This window comes from Protopterus annectens, chromosome 13.part0 (assembly GCF_019279795.1).
Source record: "Protopterus annectens isolate FY-2018-M chromosome 13.part0, PAN1.0, whole genome shotgun sequence".
Taxonomy (NCBI): Eukaryota; Metazoa; Chordata; order Ceratodontiformes; family Protopteridae; genus Protopterus; species Protopterus annectens.
The window spans coordinates 1,278,260,781-1,278,282,126 of record NC_056747.1 but is presented as its reverse complement, the minus strand read 5'-3'; the positions used below and the strand labels follow the sequence as shown (position 1 = coordinate 1,278,282,126).

Below are 21,346 nucleotides of genomic sequence, written 5' to 3'. Positions count from 1 at the left end.
CCAGCAGATTACCCCAAATGTAATAACTGCAACAGTGAAACGCGAAGAACATCAGTATCCTGATCAGAAGAGTCATAATCAAGCTCAGCCTGGGCCTCTTGGGAGGGGGGTTGACTACCCCTGATTAGAGTTATTAGATCTTTAGCCATTTTAATCATTTGTTTTTTAGGCATAGGGGCCTGAGCATGTGGCCTGGGCGTCGTTTTTTTTAGACATGGATCGAGATTTAGGCTGTAGTAATGAAGGAGGTGTCGATTTAATATTTAAGTCTGTAAGCCTGAATACACCCTCAGAAGTCGGTGCCTGCACAGCGGCTCCAGACCCATCCAATGTAGAAACATCCGGGGGTTTCATAGTTGAAGTATCTCGCAGCATACCGGACTCCAAATGGGTCTCAGTAGAGGCCTGCGAATCAGAAGTAGCAGGTATCAGGGGCTGCAAAAGCACCTCACTGAGTACCAGCAAAATGGTGACTGGCTCAGGAGAAGAGTCGTCGGCAGTTTTGGACCTCGGCGGCCTGTTTCTGTCTTTATCTTTGCATTTTTTCAGAATCCCGGTAGTCGGATGGCTAACAGACATTTCTGGATAATTAAACTAAGAACCAAAATATTTAGAGGCAAAAATATACAGACGGATAGTGCACTGATTAAATAAAGCACAAAACCGACAGCAAGGTACATCGTGGTCAGGGCCTAGGCAAGGAATACAGTACGAATGAAAATCTTTATGAGGTATTTGCTTTCCACAAGTAATGCAATTAACTTTTACTGACATCGGTAAGGAGCAAAAAAAAGTTTCCCCAATGGGGTACTTAGCTTTAAGTAGAAGACTCTGGTTCTGAAACTCGAAAACGAAAATTTCAGGAGTCTGCCGACTGGCACTTGCGAACTGCTTCTGATTCGGGCACCGCACGGCAAAAAAGATGGATGTAATGACGTCGGCTGCATGTTTTATACCCCTGACGACCTGATGTCATGGAAGAAGGGACAGCAACTGACGTAGCACCCAAGACTTTGTTAATCAGGCCGACTGAGGGCAACCTACAAGCAGATTACCCCGAATGGAATGAATGCAACAGTGAAACACGAAGAACATCTGATAGTGCATGTAACCTGCTCTGAAGCGTTGGTATTTTCTGCAAGATTCCCTTATTGGGATGTGCAGGTAAGCTTCCTTTAAGTCCAATGTTGCCAACCAGGCATTTTTGCCTAGCACGGGAAGCAGCTGATGAAGTTAGCATTTTGAATTTTGGGATTACCAAAAAGGTGTTTAGAATAGACAGGTCCAGGATAGGATGCCAGGAGTTGTCTTTTCTGGGTACCAGGAAAAGTCTTGAGTAAAAATCTTGTCCCCATTCCTCTGCCGGGACAGGCTGAATAGCCCTGATACTTAGAAGAGAGAGAACCTGCTGTTGAGCCTCAGCCCACTGATTTGGGGGGAGGTCTGGCCAACGGCTTGGGGTTGGTAAGGCGTGGAAGTGGAATCTGTATCCTTGGGAAACTATATTTAAAACCCATTTGTTCTTTCCCCCTAAGGGAGCAGACAGTTGAGCAGGGCTTGGAATGTTTAAGATTAAGTCATTGTGACAGTTTACCATAGGGGGGGGTGTCTTACTACTTCCAGCATTGGAAGTGGGAGCCCCCCCCCCACTGCTTAGGGCTGTGAGTACCTTGAGACTATAGCCTAGATGGTCTGCTGTGCCTGGGTTTGGACTGACAAGGCCTGGAAGAGACAGGAAAGGACCAATTCTTAGAAGGCCAATGCCTACTAAATTTGGGAGGCTGTACTTGCAGGAAATCTTTAACAGTTTGCATAGATTTAGCTTTTTCCGCCATCTTTTTAAGTACTACTTCTGCTTTGTTGCCAAACAGGCGGTCTTGGTTTAAGGGAGCATCCCGTAATTTAGCTTTAACATGATCTGGCAAATTTTGCTCCTTAAGCCAAGCATGCCTTTTAAGAACAGACCCAGTGACAGCAGCCCTGCAAGATGCCTCTAAAGTCAAAACCACATTGCAAAGTATGTTACCAACTTGCTCAGCAGAATGCATTAAATCCTGTAATTCTTTATTTTTAGCACAGTCAGGAATCTACATCATTTTCTGTTTAAGTAGTCCAATAATATGTTGCTGATACTTTAACCTATGAAACCGGCAGTTTAAGGCCCTAATGGCCAAGTAGCAGAAGTGTATACCTTCTTACCCAATCTGTCCAGGGCCCTGGAATCTCTATCAGAGGGGGTAGGGTTTTTGACAGTAGCAGCCTTAATGCCTTTGGGTCCCTATGAAATGGTCTCTGGGTCCGAAGTAGGATTCTTAGAGAGGAACTTGAGAGTCAAGTACTCTAAGACCTGTCAGGTTTCCTGGGAGCCAGAGGTAAAGTGTCTGGGGCCAGGCTAGATTCCAAGAAGGCAGCATCTACAATGTCCAGTACAGGAGGGATAGTTAAAGGCCTGTGTTCAGGTAGGAGTAAGAATTCCCCAAGTCTCTTTTTGGAGTCAGAGTAATCCTGGCTTTCCCAACGGAAATGCTCCCTAAGAGTGTGCAAAATTTCACCAAAAGAAAAATCTTCTGGAGGGGAAGCAGAGGGTACAGAGTCCTCTGCATCAGAATCCTCATAGGTAGATAAAGGCAAATCCTGGTCATCAGAAGAAACAGAAATTTCAGAATCCTGATCAGAAGGAAATTCAGTTCTAGGTCTCGGAGGGAGAATGCTGGCTTCCCCTAATTAGACTAATAAGGTTTTCAGCCATTATTTGTTTTTTAGGCATATGGGCCTGATCATGCAGTTTGGAAGTCAGTTTTCTAGGCGGGATCAAGATTTAGGCCTTGAAGAAGATAGCGTCTGCTGATATGCAAGTCACTAGGCCTGAATACACCCTCAGAAGCCGGTGCCTGCACAGCGGCTCCGGACCCATCCAAGGTAGAGAGATTTGCAGGTTCCATAGTCGAAGAAGCATCTCGCGGCAGAACGGACTCCAAATGGGTCTCAGTAGAGGCCTGTGAATCTGAAGTAGTGGGTATCAGGGGCTGCGAAAGCACCTCACTGAGTACCGGCGAACTGGCAACTAGCTTAAGGGAAGCTTTGTCGGCAGCTTTGGACCTATGCGGTCTGTCTGCCTTTATGTTTTTACTGAATGTCGGTAGTCGGATGGCTTACCAAAGCCATTTACGGATAATTAAACAGAGTACCGAAATAGTTTGATGCAAAAATGAACAGACGAACAGTTCGAGGATTGAATAAGGCACAAATCCGACAGCAAGGGACTTTGTGGTCTGGGCCTAATCAAGGAATGCAGTACAAATGAAAATCTTTATGAGGTATTTGCTTCCCACAAGTACTACAATTGTTAAATTTTATGGACATTGGTTTAGAGCAAGAAAAAGGATCTAGCAGTACCAGCTTTTGAAGACTTCGGTTCTGAAACTCGAAAATGAAAATTTCAGGAGTCAGCCGACTGGCACTTGCGATCTGCTTTGGGCACCGCGCCGCAAGAAAGACTGATGTAATGGCATTGGCTGCATGCTTTATATCCCTGACCACCCGTCATGGAAGAAGAGACCGCATCAGACGCAGGACTCAAGAATTTGATAATCAGGCCAACTGAAGGCTACCTGCAGGCAGATAACCCAAATGTAATGACTGCAACAGTGAAACACAAACATCAGAAATGCAAGGAGATAGCTGTTCCCAGGGTTAAAGTAGGGGGCTGACTTCACTTCCTTGTTATTTGTGAAAAACAAAAAAATAAAAACGCTCAAATGTTACAGTATTAAGCAACAGTACTAAACAAGTCCAAAACTTCAGATGTTAATTCCTTTTCAATCAAGGCAGTGAAGAAAAACTCAAATAGGCTTAGTCCCCAAAAAAACCCCGCTTTAATTCATAAGCGCTTTCATCCACGAAATGAACTTCATCAGATCAATTTTTCAACAACTTTAACCAATAGAAAACTACAATACATAAAAAGCACCAAAAATCATGAATCATAACAGACAAACTCATACACAGTAGTTAGCGTAGCTTACAACTACAAGCTAGCCTGATGTAACAGAAGTCATTTTTTTACAATCCAAACTAAAACAAAAAACATTAAGACCAAAGCCCAAATAAACTGAATTGCAGAACTAAAAACTCCAAGTCGGTCTCCAGACAAGGGACAAAGTGTCAGAAAACTCACTTCACTAAAGCTTACTTAGCACCAACGTGACAACAAGATCATTCCAAAAGCAGTGGTAAACTAAAAAGCTATTAAAAGAGAGAGAGATGACATGAAGAAGGCTGTGTGTGTGTATGTTTTCAGGATTTTGCAAACACAATATAGTAGCAGTTAAAAAGTACTGAAAACATGAACAAAGTATTAGAAAAAGATGAAGTTTATATCGCATGGGAGCAACCGTTACTAACAGATCAAAAACAAATGCAAGAAAACTAGATATTAGTTTGTCCATGAACAAAGGCAAAAGTAGTGCATCACTGAAAACTGCTACACCCAATGATTACAGTGTCTTACGTACACAGAGACTCAAAATCATAACATTTGTAAGCAGAAATGAGAGCCATGCAGAAGACACATACTCAAGACTGTTATAATAATTGTAGGAGCAATGGGTCTAACATAAAACATTGAACTTAAAATGGGTCACTTGTACATGTAACCCTGTATGAACTATAGAAGAAAGCAATTCTAGGAACACTGTATACACTGAGAAGAGCACTTTCAGCTAACAAAGAATGAAACAATACTAATTTCCCTAATCATACACTGACTTAGGAATTGGGTCCTTTCTGGTTATGGTTTTAGAAATGCAAAATACATGGAGAAATTAAACCTCAGATTGTATCATGAGTACGAAAGCCATCAGTAAAAATACCAAAAAGCAAAGATCCCTCCCTGTACCAGCCCTTGAGGAACACCATCGCTCTCACTGTCTCAAAGTGAATCACTTCTTAACCTAAATGTGTTCCAACGATTTTCTCAACATAAGTCATTTAAATCATACATGCTGAACAACGAAGTTATTCTAGAATGTGGCATGGAATCAAGAGCTTCAGTCATGTCCAGGTAGATCACATCAGACAATCCTTCATCCAACACTTCCCAGAGCAGGAAAATAATTCTACAACCAGTATATGAAGTGGCCGGCCAGACAAAGTGACAGTGGGAAGGTAATAAGCACCCAATGCAGAAGACTTCCTCACAGATCAACGAATACAGTCAGCATTCATCTGTTACACTTCACTTTGAAAGCCTTCTTTAGGAAGCAACCAGTAGGAAAATTAAGCCAATAGTGATTTTAAAAACTATCCCAGCTAGTGGAACAGCAAAAAGAAAAGAGGTCAAAGTCGAATCTTGCAATATTGAACTATGAAAGGAAGCCAGACTTCTGATATTACAGTCCAAGCAATCATGCTTGAAGGTGAGCTAACAATGCAGTCCCAGCACAGAGGTCTATAATTGGAAGCATTTACTGCTCTTTCAAATGAGCAATGGAAGCAACACCTGCAATGGAATGATCCCAGACAACTACATTTTCCAGTGGCTGGTAAACCCAGAGTTTTACTTAGCAAATGTAGCTCCTCTTTAAAAGGAGTAAAGATGACAAACTGCTACTTAGTCCAACGTGTCTATATCTTCTGGTAAAATCTCTGCTAGTTGTGCACAGTCGGGGTGTGAGGGGCACCTTCGCCCTAGAATATATCCTCTAAATAAACACACTGCTTAAGGACAATTCAGATGCCACTTAACTTGCACTGCGGTAGACTTGTGTACCACCAAGGATCTCAGATCATGAAAGCCCACATTTTTCATACCACCAATGGCAAAGTGTATCCTTCTCTGAAATACAATTGGGCAAAGAGTCAGAATGAATATTGGGAAGGCATAAAAGAGATTCCCTGCCACTGAGGTCCGAATGCATCCATCAACGTCTCCCACTTATGCTTAGCTACACAGGACAGAGGAAGGACAGCCTTCTCCATGCTGAACTCGAGTGCCCCAGTCCTGGAACACCCTGATCAGAAATCATTCCTAAAAATCACACTTCCAGAAGAGCACGGTTGCAGTGATTCAGAGTGCATAAGAACATTAATTTCAAGAATATGGAGAGCTGTAAGGGGGTGATGCCTCCACCTATGGTCCACACTGCCAGAAGGGCAGTGCACATCTTTGCAGAGGGAGTATGAACGTGTCTCCCTGTTTATGTAGGTATCAGAGGACACTCTTGCAGAGCTTTCACAGCAAGAAAGCACTGCTTATAACTCAAGCTAATTTATATGTAATCTGATATGGGGTCCTACCTCTATGAACCCTGCAGGAACCAAAGGTGGGCCTCCCAACCCACTACTGAAGCATCCATATTCAGGATCTGTGACAGGTTCTGCTGTAGGCTGGGAAGATTCACAAGGAGATGTTGGTGATAATCCACAATTCCAAATCCAACAATAAGGCTTTGACACCACATGAAATTTCACAAACAAGTAGCGACTCTGCTGCACCCTTCACCTCACCATCGTCTGCAACATCCTCAGATAAGCAAAAGGAATAGTGACGGTAAAGGCCATCATCAATACTAGATCCTTCAAAGTAACATCATCCAGGACTCTAGGAACAGCATTAGTCTTTACCACAATGAGGGCAATCCTCCAAGCCAGACTCTCAAAAGTATTTTAAGCCAGCCATCACAACATCCTAACAAAGAAAGCTACCACTTGGGAGCTCCTCAGTGACAGCACCAGCAGCCAACTTTCTGGAAGGGGAAAGTACACTTGAGAAAAAAAAACTTACTGCAACAGCAGGTGTTCTACTAATCACTGTTGCAGTATTCCTTGCAAATGGCTTATCCTGTCAAGGATAGCAGTATGTCTGACCAGCATACCAAGGCCCGGAGTCTTCCAAGTGTTGTACGTCCGACATATGGACCTAAGCCCAAGGAAATAAGGTACCTACATAAGGGACATACAAGCAAGAAAAAGTACAGTTGTGTATGCTTACCATAAATGTAGATGTTCGATTGTATTCACTGTTGTAGTCATCACATTTGGGTTATCCCTGCCAGGGTAGCTCTCAGTCGGCCCAAATACCAGAGGCTTAGCATCTCTGTGCCGGTTGCCGTCGCTTCAGGACAGACATCAGGTCGTCAGTAGTATAAAGTAAGGCAGCAGACGCCATTACATCAGTTTTTCTTGCCCTAACCTGTCAGGAGCCCCCAAGTAGGAACCAGGTTCCGGTGGAAGAATCCCACCAGTAGAAAGTAAATACCAATATGCCCCTTGTAAGGAAAGAGAAGAAAGAAAAGGGGGATGGAGGGAAGGAAACCAGGACTGCAACAGCGAATACACTCTTAACATCTACATTTATGGTAAGTGTACACAACTGTACTATGTTCTTCATGTTTCACTGTTGCAGTCTTCACATTTGGGTTGATTCCCAAAGCTGAGGAAATGGGTGGAGGCAGTCAAGGAAACTATGGGCTGGCTAGGATGCCCTGCAAGACTACAGCAGCAAACCCTGCCCTGGATTTGGAGAAGATAGGCAGGTGGTAATGTTTGGTAAAGGTATAAACAGATGTCCAGATGGCAGCCTCCAGGATGTCCCTGGTGGGGACTCCTCTGAGGAAAGCTGCAGAGGTGGATGCTGCTCTGCTGGAGCGAATCCTGACCCCGCTTGAGGGAGGCTTTCAGTGTTGTTTGTAGCAGAAATGGATGCAGTGTGCTATCCATTTGGAAATGGTTTGTTTGGAGATGACTTTGCCCTCTGCCCCTGCAGAAAAGCTAACCAGCAATTGATAAGACTTTCTGAAGGACTTAGTCCTGTCTAGATAGAATCTGAGCTGTCTGTGCACATCTAGAGAGTGCAGGATCCTTCCCCCCTTGTTCTGTGGGTTAGGGAAAAAAGGTAGGCAAATGAATAGATTGGTTGAGAGCCACATTGGACACCACCCTTGGGCATGAAGGGTGGATTAGTCCAGAGGGATACCTTGTCAGCATGGAAGATGATGAAGGGTTCCACAGCCATGAGTGCTTGCAGTTTGGAGACTTCTGGCTGAAGTGATGGCCAGAAGGAAAGCTGTCTTCCAGGAGAGAAATTTTAGCTCTGCTGAAGAGGCTGGTTCGAAGGAGGGGAGGGGTGAGCTTTTCCAACACAAAGTTAAGGCCCCAAGCTGGGGCTGGTTCTTTTCTCGGTGGAATCAAGTTGCTAGCCCCTCTTAGGAACTGTTTGATTAGAGGGTGTGAGAAAAGGGGCTGCTCAGTGGGAAAATGAGCAGAGATAGCAGAGGCATGCATTTTAATACAGGAAAGAGAAAGGCACTGTGTAGCAGGTCAGTCAAGTAATCCAGGATGAGGAGGGCGGCTGTGCCGTATTGGCTCCCTTAGCCTGAATCCAGGTGCAGAACCTTTTCCATTTGCCAGCATAACACTTTCTAGTGCTAGGGCATCTGGCCTCATGTTTAACATCTAGAATCGGTTTACTGAGGTTGGCAGATTGATCAGGTTAGGAAATAAGCAAAGCTGCCAAACTGAGTTGCAATTGGGGATGCATGAATTCCCCTTCCCTCTGGGTCGGGAGGTTTGGAATCTGAGGGAGATGCCATGGTAGCAGTGGGGACAGGCTAAGCAGCAAGGGGTACCAGTGCTGGCGAGGCCAGTCTGGAGCTATAAGAATTGTCCTTGGTTTTTCATCCTTTATTTTGAGCAGTACCCTGGAGATGAGAGGTAGTGGAGGAAACACAAAGACCGACAGACTGACCCGGGGAAGGACAGGGCATCCACTTGCCAAGCCAACTTGCTGAGCTGATGGTTGGTGTGGGAGGAAAAGAGGTCGACCTTCGGGGTGCCCCATTTCTGAGTTATTAGGGTGAAGGTTCTTCTGCTGATCTGCCACTCGTGTGGGTCCAGAAGATTTTTGCTTAAGTGGTCTGCCAGAGAGTTGAGAGAACCTGGTAGGAATTGTGCTAACAGGTGGAGTCGCATGGCATAGGCTGTGTGCCAAAGGGTCATGGCCAGCCTGTATAGAGGGTAGGAGTTAGTCCCTCCCTGATTGTTGATATACCACATCACAGTGGTGTTGCCTGTTTTGATCAGGAGAGCCCCTGGTGAGAGAAGGGGCTTGAAAGCTATCAAGGCGTGCTGGACAGCTATCATCTCTTTTTGGTTGATGTGCAGATGGGATTTGCTGTGGGCTTTACCTGTTGTCCAGGTGTGCACCCCAGGCATAGTCTGATGTGTCTGTGGTGAGGGTATGGGTGGCGGGGGGTGGTGAGAAAGGTAGTCCCTTGTTGTGGGAGCATGCTGTTGCCCACCAAAGAAAATCTTTTCTGAGGCAAGGAATTATACGTACAAGTCTCCAGGTCTTGAGTGTGTTGACACCAAAGGTTTTTTTTAGGTACCGCTGAAGTTTCTTCATATGCAGAGTAGAATGCAAGATGCCATGAACCCCAGAGCTTTCAGGATTTTCCTTGCCTATAGCTGGGGTCTGGTGGCCAACTGAAAGAAGTAGGCTGTCAGGAAAGTTTGCTTTTCTGATGTAAGGAATGCCATCTGGGATGCTGTGACCAGGCTTGTTCCCAGGAATATAATCCTTTGGGTGGGTACCTGTTTGGATTTCTTTTTGTGTTCCCTAGGGAGGCTAGTAGGGACTATACAAAGGCCAGGTACTTGAGCAGCTTTTCCTGGCTGTCTGCCTGAATTAGGCAGTCGTCTAAGTATGGGTAAATCTGGATATTCCTTTGTCTGCAAAAGGCAAAGGGCCAGAGCCAGACATTTTGTGAAAACTCTGGGAGCAGTACATAAGCCAAAGGGAAGCGCAAAGTACTGAAAGTGCTGAGATCCTGCCCTGAAACGGAGAGATTTCCTGCATGATTCCCTGATAGGAATGTGGAGGTAGGTCTCTTTTAGGTCTAGGGTGGCTAGCCAAGCATCCTTGGACTGCATGGGTAGCAGCTGCTGGAGGGTGAGCATTTTGAACTTTGAGATCACCAGGAAGGTGTTTAGAATGGATAGATCGAGGATGGGGCGCCAGGGTGCCCTCTCTTCTGGGTACCAGAAAAAGTCTGGAGGAGAAACCTTGGCCTTTCTGTTCTGCAGGAACGTGTTCTACTGCCCTCATGGAGAGCAGGGAAAGGACTTGGTTTTGCGCCTCTGCCCACTGGTTTGGAGGTAGATCTGGGAACCCTTTTGGAGTTGGAAGGGTGTGGAAAGAAAATTTGTATCCCTGGGACACTATGTTGAGAACTCAGCGGTCGCTGGTAATGGTGGCCCAGGTGCTTGCGTGAAAGGAGAGTTTCCCTCCTAGGGGTAAGTGAAGGTGGGCAGAGGGAGGGGGTGGGGGAGGAGTGTCATTGTGAGTTCTTACCATAAGGGGGTGGCTTAGAACTCCCTGGTTTTGAAGTGGAGGTAGTCCACTGCTTAGATCTCTGCATTCCCTGTGGCTGCTGTCTGGGGGTCTGGTTCCCCAGGGTCTGGGCTGAACTGACCTGTTGGAAGCAGGAAAGGACCAGTGCTTGGAGGGACAATGCCTGCTGAACCTGGGGGGCTGGACCTGTAAGAAATTCTTACCTGTCTGCATTGACTTTGCTTTTTCTTCCATCTTTAAGACCTCGTCTTCTGCCTTAGTGCCAAATAAGTTGTCTTTGTGCAAGGGGGCATCCAACAATTTAGATTTAACATGGTCTGGCAAGGGCTGTTCCTTAAGCCATGCATGCCTTCTAAGGACAGAACCAGTGACTGCTGCCCTGCAAAAAGCTTCTAGGGAGTCAAAACCACAGTGCAAGGTGTGTTTAGTTACTTGACTTGCAGAATGCATTAACTCTTGTAACTCTTTAGATTCTGCACAAGCAGGAAAGGAAGACATTTTTTGTTTGAGGAGTTCCAGGGTATGTTGCTGAAATTTTAGCATATGGAGCTGACAATTTAGTGCTCCGACAGCAAGAGTAGCTGAGGTGTATACTTTTTTGCCCCATATGTCTAGTGCTTGGGAATCCCTATCTGAGGGGGTGGGATTCTTAGCAGAGGTTGCTTTAATTCCTTTAGGCCCCTTGAGAAATTACCACAGGGTCAGCAGTAGGATTTTTAAAAAGAAATTTATGTGAGTCAGGGACTCTGTAATACCAGTCAGGTTTTCTGGGTGCAGGAGGGAGGGTGTCAGGAGTCCAGCTGGATTCCAGGAAAAATACTCCACAACATGCAGGACTGGGGGGACGGCCAGGAGTCTGTGCTGTGCAAGATCTAAGAATTCCCAGAGTCTCTTTTTAGACTGAAGGTAGTCTTGACTTTCCCACTGGAAATGCTCCCTTAAGGTATGAAGGGTTTCCCCAAAGGAAAAATCTTCCGGGGGAGAGGCTGAAGGAATGAAATCCTCGGCATCAGAATCCTCATAAGCAGAGAGGGGTTGCATGTCTTCATATTCAGATGCAGAGTCAACGGACTCCTGTTCAGACAAAACTACAGGGGACAGATCGCTTTCTTTTGGAAGTGGTAGCTTGGCTTCTCCTGATCAGCATAAAGTCTTCCACCATTTTCAGCATTTGAGACTGAGGCAAGAAAGCAGGTGCCTGAGATTGGGTTGTCGGTTTCTTGGGTGTGGTTTGTACTCTGGGCCTAAGAAACTCTTGTCGTTTTTGAAAGAACGACAATCGCGAAGGACTTCCTTGTAAGCTGGTGCCTGCTCAGTGGCTCCGGACCCACCCAAGGTAGAGACGACTGCAGGATCCTTAGTCGAAAAAGAGTTTTACGGCATACCGGACTCAGAAAGGGTCCTGGTAGCGGCCTGCGAATCCACAGAAGCGGGCATTAGGGGCTGTGAAAGCACTTCACTCAGGACCAGAGAACTGACTACTAGCTTAATGGGAGCGTCGTCTGTAGGTTTGGACCTGTGCGGTCTGTCTCTGTCTTCATCTTTATGTTTTTTTCGGAAGATCTGCTGTTGGATGGCTTAAAGCCATATCGGAGTTCGAGGAGTGTAAGCAAAAATATCTAGCTACAATAAGGGCCTGACGACAGATAGTTCCGGTGTTGAACAAAGCACAGAAGCGACAGTGGGGGACGTCATGGTCTGGGCCTAAGCAAGTGACGCAGTAAGAATGAAAGTCTAGGTGTGGTATTTGCTTTCCACAGGCAAGACAATTGTTATCCTTTTCTGACATTGGTTAGTGCAAGAAAAATGGATCCCCAATGGGGTACTTAGCTTTAGAAGACTTCAACTTCAATTCAGTAGATGAAAATCAGGTAGCGGCAAACTGGCACTCGTGCGAACTGCTTCTGCTTTGGGCTCCACAGCAAGAAAGACTGATGTCGTCGGCTGCCTTACTTTATACCACTGACAACCTGACGTCAGTCCTGAAGAGACAGCAACCGACGCAGAAATACTAAGCCTCTGGTATTTGGGCCGGCCGAAGGCTACCCTGGCAGGGATAACACAAATGTGATGACTGCAACAGTGAAACACAAAGAACATCCTAAGAAACAGTTTTGCCGACAGTCAAAGTTGATCTCAGTCTTCAGTTCGTTGGTTATTCATCATTTTGGACAGGCCACTGAAGATCTCCAAAAGGGCCCTGACCACTACTTGCATCTTTAGTTTCTCTGTATGTAGCACAATGGGGCTGTATTAAAAAGACAGAAAAGTACTCTGGGTTGATAAAACACTTGGATCGACTTGTCCTTCGAGACTTACTGCTAAAGGCTCACACAGCTTAGCTTTTTTTCAATCCATTATCTCCCCCTGTGGCACCCATCCAAGCCAATGTGTCCAGGTTAGTCTACTGAATAGCAGCCACTTAAGTTGTGGTGATGAGACTCAGGAATGGAGATGTCAGTTCAAAAGCAAGCTGGGGGGAAAAAAAAAGCTCCTGGTGTTGCAACAACCTCGCAATCTGCGCAGGTTTTCATTTCTCTTTCTAACCTCTACCATTTGTGCTGCGCACCAATGAAGTGAGGTCGGCAACATCAGCCAGACAGCACATGCATGCCTAGGTTAAACTACATCTCAAATGACTTCTCAGCAAAAACGTGCAGGGCCAATAGCCTCTGAACCCCATTTCCCAAGTGTCACAGGTGGTTACAGACTTCTGACACCTTTCTACCACTGTCCCAAACTCATGCAAAACTCAGGAAGCTCTTCAAATCTAAGTCATTCAGGACATATCCTGGACTCTACCCCCTGTGCACCTAACCACCTCAAATAGCTTAACCTGTCTGCAAATGTATTTACCAAGGAACCCTGCTAAAGCCAATAAAAAAGGTCTTGTGTGGTTGGACTGTCCAATGTCATGCTTGAAAATAGACAATATCTTGCCCAATGTACCTTCTGAACACAATGAATGCAAATCTCTCAAATTAATTGACTATCTAATCTGGGATATGGTTACTGCAAAGCATCTACTGCATACTTACATTACATGGACAACAACACCCATGCCAGATACGGCATCTCTGTCCACAGCATTCAACATTGCTTGGGAAATAGTTTCAAACAAGTCTTCTGGTTCCTAAAAAGTAGATACATACATCCAATTATTTCTTTTAGAAAAACAGACTTGAAACTCTACATACTCATATGAAAAACATTTTTACATCAAGTTAATGTCAACAAGAGATGTCATTAGTAACCTGGTCCCAACTTCCATCACCCATCCACCTTAAAGTTACAGTTCAGGTTATAACACATGATCTTCTAAGCATTTGTGGTTCACAACCCATTCTGCAGCAAGCATCAGAAAAGGGGTGTATTTCATCAGGTATTTTAAGAGAAAGCAGAAGAAAAATTCTTCTTTAAAAAATGTCGCGGGAAACAAATTGTGCACTCAGAATTGTATTTCTTGGGGAAATCTAATGAGCTACCCACTAAAAAAAGATCTATGACCATCACCACCCCCTAAAGGAAACTTGTTTAGGCACAGCTCAATCAAAACATTTGGTGTGACGTTCAATAAAAAAGCTTAAAAAAAGCAGAAGGAAATGATGCAGCAGCCTAGGTCTGTAACTATGTGGACTTCCTGAACTCCAGTACTCTTCAGCAGTTGCTTTCACTGCAATACCCACTGTAGCGCTGGAAGCAGTTTTCCCCACAGAAACATTAGTAGAAGCTTCGGAATGGTGGCAAAACTGAAACCTGCAAGGGAACCACTGGCTGCCTCCACTATATGCTGTACACATCAGAAAGTGCACCATACAAATAATGCATTAAACTAATTATCAAGCATTAACAAATGTCATGTGGTTCAATACGCATTCTGATAGTCACTCAAATGATTTATTTTGAACTCTTGCACAGCCACTCACTTGCAATCCATAATGAAAAAACCAACAACAAAAAAATCAGTGTTCATAATATGTAGCAAATACTCAACAATATATATATACGTGTATGCGTAAGTAAAAAATCTAGCAAACAGCAGTAAAACTATAACAAAAAAATAAATAAATTGATGAAACAAAGACGAGTTGTGTTTTCTTTTGTTAATGTTTATAGAACCAGATACTAAATTAAAAAATCAGAATAGCGAAATACAATACTCAGCTACACTCTTTAAAATTTGTTCTATGCATTTTCATTTTAGGTCCCACACACCTTTCAACATTCCTCAGGTATAATTAATTAGTGGTGTGACACCCACAGACTCAAAAGTACAGTTGTGTACCTACCATAAATGTAGATATTCGAGGTATTCACTGTTGCAGTCATTACACTTGGGTTATCCTGCTGACAGGCTAGCCGCAGTCGGCCTGAATTCCAAAGTCTTGGTCTGGCATCGGTTGCTGTCGCCTCTTCCCTGACGTCAGTGCACCAGGGGTATAAAAGATGCAGCAGACGCCATTTTCTTCAGTTTTTCTTGCCCCAGATGTCAGGTGCCCCCTGAAGGGTAGGCTAAGAAATTATGCCAATAAAAGAGCATGCACTAAAATAAAACATAATCTTCATCTATAAGCAAATACACCACAAAGGTTGTAAAGAATAAGTCCCAGCAAAGAAAGGGGGATGGTGGGAGGGTAACCTGGACTACAACAGTGAATACACTCGAACATCTACATTTATAGTAGGTACACAACTGTACTATGTTCATCATGTTTCACTGTTGCAGTCATTAGACTTGGGTTGAATCCCAAAGCTGAGGTTGGGTGGCTGGGCCTAAATAGAATTAGGAGAGGCTATGAGGCCCTGCAGAACTGCAGTGGCGAAGCCTGCTCTGTATTTAGAGTAAAGGGGTAAGTGGTAGTGCTTTGTAAAAGTGTGCACTGAAGTCCAAGTTGCAGCCTCCAAAACGTCCTTGGTTGGTACTCCCCTGAGGAAGGCTGCTGAAGTAGCTGCTGCTCTGGTTAAATGTGGCCTGATGCCCTTAGGCACTGGTTTGCCATGTTGAGAATAGCAGAAACTAATGCAGTTGGCTATACATTTGGAAATAGTCTGCTTTGAGAGAGCTTTTCCTTGAGATCCTGCAGCATATGCCACTAAGAGTTGCTCAGACTTTCTGAAAGCTTTAGTTTTGTCCAAGAAGAAGCGTAGCTGTCTGTGTATGTCCAAAGAATGTAGAAGTCTCTCCCCTTTATTCTGTGGGTTTGGATAAAAGGTAGGCAAGTGAATTGTTTGATTAAGAGCCACACTGGACACTACCTTAGGCATAAATGTTGGGTTCGTCCTCAGAGAAACCCTGTCCGGATGGAAAATTATGAAAGGTTCAACCGCCATTAGGTGCCTGTAACTCTGAGACTCTTCTTGCTGAAATTATTGCTAAGAGCAGAGCTGTTTTCCATGATAAGAATTTTATTTCAGCTGTATTGGCTGGCTCAAAAGGAGGCAGCGTGAGAGTTTTTCCAAGACAAAGTTGAGGTCCCATGCAGGTATTGGTGCTCTTCTTGGGGGTCTTATGTTTTTGGCCCCTCTGAGGTACTGCCTTAGTAGTGGATGTGAAAAAATAGGTGGGTCCGTATTGTAATGAGCTGAAATGTCAGAGGCATAGATCTTAATAGATGAAAAGGATAGGCCTTTGTCCAGCATTTCCGATACTGTAAAATCTGAGGAATATTTGGTACAAGCATGTCAATTCCTTGTGCCTGTTTCCAAGCACAGAATCCCTTCCAATTTTCTGCATATGATTTTCTAGTGCTGGGCCTCCAGAATAACATCCATAACTGATTTGGAGAGAGGTGTGTTCTGAATGGTTACATTATCCGCCATGCAGCCATATTTAGGGTTCTGAGATGGCTGTGCAGTATCTGATTGTTTTGTTGGGTCAGTAAATGAGGAAATGAGGAATTTGAGGTAATGTCCAGGCTGGGCCTCGAGACAAGCTCTTTAGGATTGGGTACCAGTGCTGGCGTGGCCAGTCTGGGGCAATCAGGATCATTTTTGGCTTCTCTTATCTGACCTTTAGGAGTACCTTGGGGAGGAGAGGTAATGGAAAGAAAGGCATATACTGTAAGGTTTTTCCAGCTGAATGATAGAGCATCCACTTTCCATGCTAGCTTGTGGTAAGTCCTTGTACAAAATCTCTGTAGTTGGCAGTTGTGAGGGGAGGCAAATAGATCTATGTCTGGGCATCCCCATTTCCTTGTTGTTATGCTGAAGATTTGTGGATCTAGTTTCCACTCGTGAGGATCCATGAGGTTTCTGCTTAGTTCGTCTGCCAGAGTATTTGTCTTTCCTGGCAGGAATTGTGCTTGCAGGTGCACTTGATAAGTCAATGCTGTGTTCCACAAAATCATGGCTTGCCTGCAGAGGGGGGGGGGGGGTAGGAATGTGTGCCTCCCTGCTTGTTTATGTACCACATGACTGTAGTATTGTCCATCTTTATCAGCAGTTGTCCTGGATGAAGCAGATCCTTGAAAGCTGTCAGGGCATTCTGGACAGCCAGCATTTCTTTTAGATTGATATGAAGATGCATTTGGCTTGTGGGCCATGTGCCCTGAATACATTTTCCTGCCATGTGGGGCCCCCCAGGCATAATCTGATGCATCTGTTGTTATTGTCTGCCTGGCAGTGGGTAGACTGAAAGGCTGTCCCTTGTGGTGACAGGCCTGTGCCCACCATCAAAACTCCTGTTGCAGGCAGGGAATGAGGGTAATTAGTTTTTCCAGACTGTGGCAATGTTGAGTCCAAACACTTTTTAGATACCATTGTAGTTTCCTCATATGCAGTCTTGCATATGAAATTAACAGAATGCAGGATGCCATGAAGCCCAAAGCCTGCAGAAACTGGATTAACTGGATTTTTGTTGCCAACATTTCGAATTAAGAAGTCAGTTGCCTTTGTTTGTCTGGCGTGAGATAAGCCATCTGGGCAGTTGTATTTAAGCTTGCACCCAGGAATATTATCTCTTGAGAGGGTACTAGTTTTGATTTCTTTTCGTTTACTGTGCACCCTAGGCAAATTAACAATCTTTTTACAAACGCCAGATGCTTTAGCAGAATGTCCTTGTTCTCTGCTTGAATAAGGCAGTCGTCCAAGTAGGGATATATTTGAATTCCTCTGTCTGCAAAAAGCAATTACTGGTGCCAGGCATTTTGTGAAGACCCTGGGCGCAGTAGATAAGCCAAAGGGCAGTGCAGAGAATTGGTAGTGCATTGAGCCAACTATAAATCTGAGGTATCTTCTGCAAGATTGTCTGATTGGGACATGCAGGTATGCCTCTTTTAGGTCCAAGGTTACAAGCCAAGCCTTCTTGCCCAGCATGGGCAGAAGCTGCTGCAGAGACAACATTTTGATTTTGGAACGTCCAGAAAAGTGTTTAGAATAGGCAGGTCCAGCATTGGTCTCCAGGCTTTGTCCTTTCTGGATACCAAGAAAAGTCGTTAGTAAAATCCTTGTCTCTGCTCCTGTAGTGGTACTCGCTGAATGGCCCTCATGTCCACGAGGGATGAAACTTGCTTTTGTGCCTCTGCCCATTGATTGTGTGGCAGGTCTGGCATGCCTTTTGCAGGGTGTGAAAGTGGAACCTGTAACCCTGAGACACTATATTCAAGACCCATTTGTCCTGGGTGATCATGTGCCAGTTGTGAAAAAAGTGCTAGTTTTCCCCCTAAGGGGGCCTACAAAAGATAAGTGCTTGGTACTGGTAGAGGAAAGTCACTGGGACTGTTTCCTATAAGATTAAGATTTGTCTTCTCCGCTTTTGGAGGTAGAAGCAGCCCATTGTTTAGGCCTGTATGAGCCTTGGGGCTGGGATCTGCCTCTAGGGCGTCTGTATCTGCCTCTTTGTGGCCTGACACTGGAAAGGACCAATTTTTTGAAGGTCAGTTCCTGCTAAATCTGGGTGGCTGTACCTGTAAGAAATCTTTAACTGTCTGCATAGATTACGCTTTATCCACCATTTTCTTCAACACCTCTTCTGCCTTAACACCAAACAAAGTATCATGCTGTAATGGAGCATCTAATAATTTTGCTTTAACATGATCAGGCAGATTCTGTTCCTTTAACCAAGCATGCTTCCTAATCGCAGAACCAGTTACAGCGGCCCTACAAGAGGCCTCCAAAGAATCAAAACCACATTGCAAAGTATGTTTTCCCACTTGTTCAGCTGCATGCAATAAATCCTGCACTTACTTGATTTCTGGACATTGAGAGCTAGTCAACATTTTCTGTCTTAACCGAGACATTAAGTACTGCTGATATTTAAGCATATGAAATTGACAATTTAAAGCCCTTACAGCCAAAGTAGCAGTAGTATAAACTTTTCCCCCCATCTATCCATTGCCCTTGAATCTCTATCAGAGGGAAAGTACAGTTTTGTACCTACCATAAATGTAGATGTTCGAGTGCTAATACAGCTGCAGTAATCACATATGGGTTCTCTGCCGTCAGGCGGTCCCTCGGTCGGCCGAATTCCGAAGTCTTGGTCCGGCGTCGGTTGTCGTCGCTTTCTCTTCTGATGTCAGTGAGGCCAGAGTATATAAGTCACAGCCGACGCCATGTTTTTCAGTCTTTCTTGCCCCAGATGTCAGGTGCCCCCAGAAGGAAGGCAATACCTAAATAGTGCTTATATACATATACAAGCAATGCAATATAATCCAAAATCAGTGGTAACAAGCAAATAAAACATAGCCGGATAACCCAGTCAGGTAGTATGAAGAGGTTGCTAGGCCTCATGCCTTTACCAAGTGGGGAAGGAGGGAGGGAAACCTGTGCTGCAGCTGTATTAGCACTCGAACATCTACATTTATGGTAGGTACAAAACTGTACTATGTTCATCGTGCATACAGCTGCAGTAATCACATATGGGTAGAATCCCAAAGCTATGTACTGGGTGGTAGGTACTAGGAGGAACTGGGTTGAGCCAGAATGCCCTGCAAAACAGCAGTGGCAAAACCTGCTCTTGTTCTGGAATATAAAGGCAGATGGTAGTGTTTTGTGAAGGTATGTACAGAACTCCAAGTGGCTGCCTCCAAAATATCTTTGGTAGGAACTCCTCTGAGGAAGGCTGTAGAGGTAGCTGTGGCCCTGGTGGAGTGGGATCTGATACCTGCAGGAACAGATTTTCCATGATAGGAGTAACAAAACCGTATGCAGTGGCCTATCCACTTTGAAATAGTCTGTTTTGTAACTGGCTTCCCTTGAGCCCCTACAGCATAAGACACAAAGAGTTGTTCTGATTTCCTGAAGGACTTTGTTCTGTCCAAATAATAACGAAGCTGCCTATGGATGTCTAAGGAGTGCAGCAGCCTTTCCCCTTTGTTTTGAGGATTGGGGTAAAAGGTGGGTAGATGTATGGCTTGATTTAAAGCTACCCTGGATACCACTTTAGGCATAAATGATGGGTTGGTCGAGGAAACCCTGTCCTGATGGAAAATGAGAAAGGGCTGCACCGCCATGAGGGCCTGAAGTTCAGAAACCCTACGAGCTGAAGTGATGGCCAGAAGGAAGGCTGTCTTCCAGGACAAATATTGCAAATCTGTTGAGGCAGCTGGTTCAAAAGGAGGCAATGTTAATTTTTCTGGTATGTAATTAAGATCCCAGGCTGGTATTGGTTGTTTCCTTGGTGGTCTTATATTCTTAGCCCCTCTGAGGAACTGTCGTAAGAGTGGGTGAGAAAATAAAGGAGGATCAGTGTTGAATTCTGCAGAGATGGCTGAGGCATGGATTTTTATGGAAGAAAAAGAAAGTCCATTGTTCAATAGCTCCGCTAGGTACTGTAATACCTGAGGCAAGTTCAGTTTTCTATGGTCCTGGCCTTTTTTCTCATTCCAAGAGCAAAACCACTTCCATTTTGCGGAGTAAGCTTTTCTTGTAGCTGGCCTTCTGGCCTCTAAAATGACATCCTGTACCTCATTGGAGAGTAGGTTCTGTTGTGGTGTTAAGGAATTTTCCATGCAGCAAGATTGAGTGTTTTCAGCTGACTGTGAAGAGTTCTGTAGCTGTGCTGAGTCAGCAGAAGAGGCATTAGAGGCAGGGACCAGGGAGGAGTATGTGTTAGGCTCCTCAGGAGTGGGTACCAGTGTTGCCTTGGCCAATCTGGAGCAATCAGTAACATCTTCGGTTTGTCTGTTCTTGCTTTCAAAAGCACCTTGGGCAGAAGAGGCAGAGGTGGGAATGCGTAAACTGTCCATGCTGTCCAACTGAATGAAAGGGCGTCCACTCTCCAGGCCTTTGGGTGAAAAGTCTTTGAACAAAACTTTTCCAATTGATGATTCCTGTGGGAAGTAAAAAGATCTATGTCTGGCCTCCCCCATGCTTGGATAATTTCTGCAAACACCTGAGGATGTAACTTCCATTCGTGTGGATCTGTCATTTTTCTGCTTAGATTGTCTGCCAGTGTGTTTTCCAATCCTGGCAAGTACTGTGCTTGAAGTTCGATTTGTCTTTCCAGAGCAAAGTTCCAAAGAGTCATGGCTAGTCTGCACAAGGGGTATGAATGTGTTCCTCCTTGTTTGTTTATGTACCACATTACCGTGGTGTTGTCTGTTCTTATCAGTAATTGTCCTGGATGCAGGAAGTCCTTGAAAGCTGTAATTGCATTTATTACTGCTAGCATTTATTTTTGATTGATGTGAAGGTGCTTTTCTTTTTGGGACCATTTTCCCTGAATGCACCTGTTCGTCATGTGCCCCAGCGTAGTCTGAGGCGTCTGTGGTTATGACTTGTTTTGCTTGAGGCTTGCAGAATGGGAGGCCTTTGTTTGCTTGACATGCTTGGGCCCACCATAGAAATTCCTTTTGCAAACATGGAATTATTGGTATTATTGTTTCCAAACGGTGACTGTGTTGAGACCATAGGTTTTTTAGGTACCATTGAAGTTTCCTCATATGCAGCTTTGCAAATGTGGTTAATAGAATGCAAGATGCCATGAATCCCAGAGCCTGCAGGATTTCCCTTGCAGTAAGTCTGGTACTTTTTGCTAGTATTATGAAGTACTGAGAT

The 21,346-nt window shown here is 44.6% G+C and overlaps 1 protein-coding gene across 2 annotated transcripts in view; it reads right to left on the bottom strand.

The window, feature by feature from the left end:
- The window catches only part of PSMB3 (proteasome 20S subunit beta 3), a 530,078-nt gene that overhangs the window by 109,588 nt on the left and 399,144 nt on the right, over positions 1 to 21,346 (bottom strand). For both annotated transcript variants that reach the window (XM_044055288.1, XM_044055289.1), the window contains one exon: positions 13,390 to 13,484. In XM_044055288.1, coding sequence (XP_043911223.1) covers positions 13,390 to 13,484 — 95 coding nt within the window. The remainder of the gene's footprint in view (positions 1 to 13,389; positions 13,485 to 21,346) is intronic.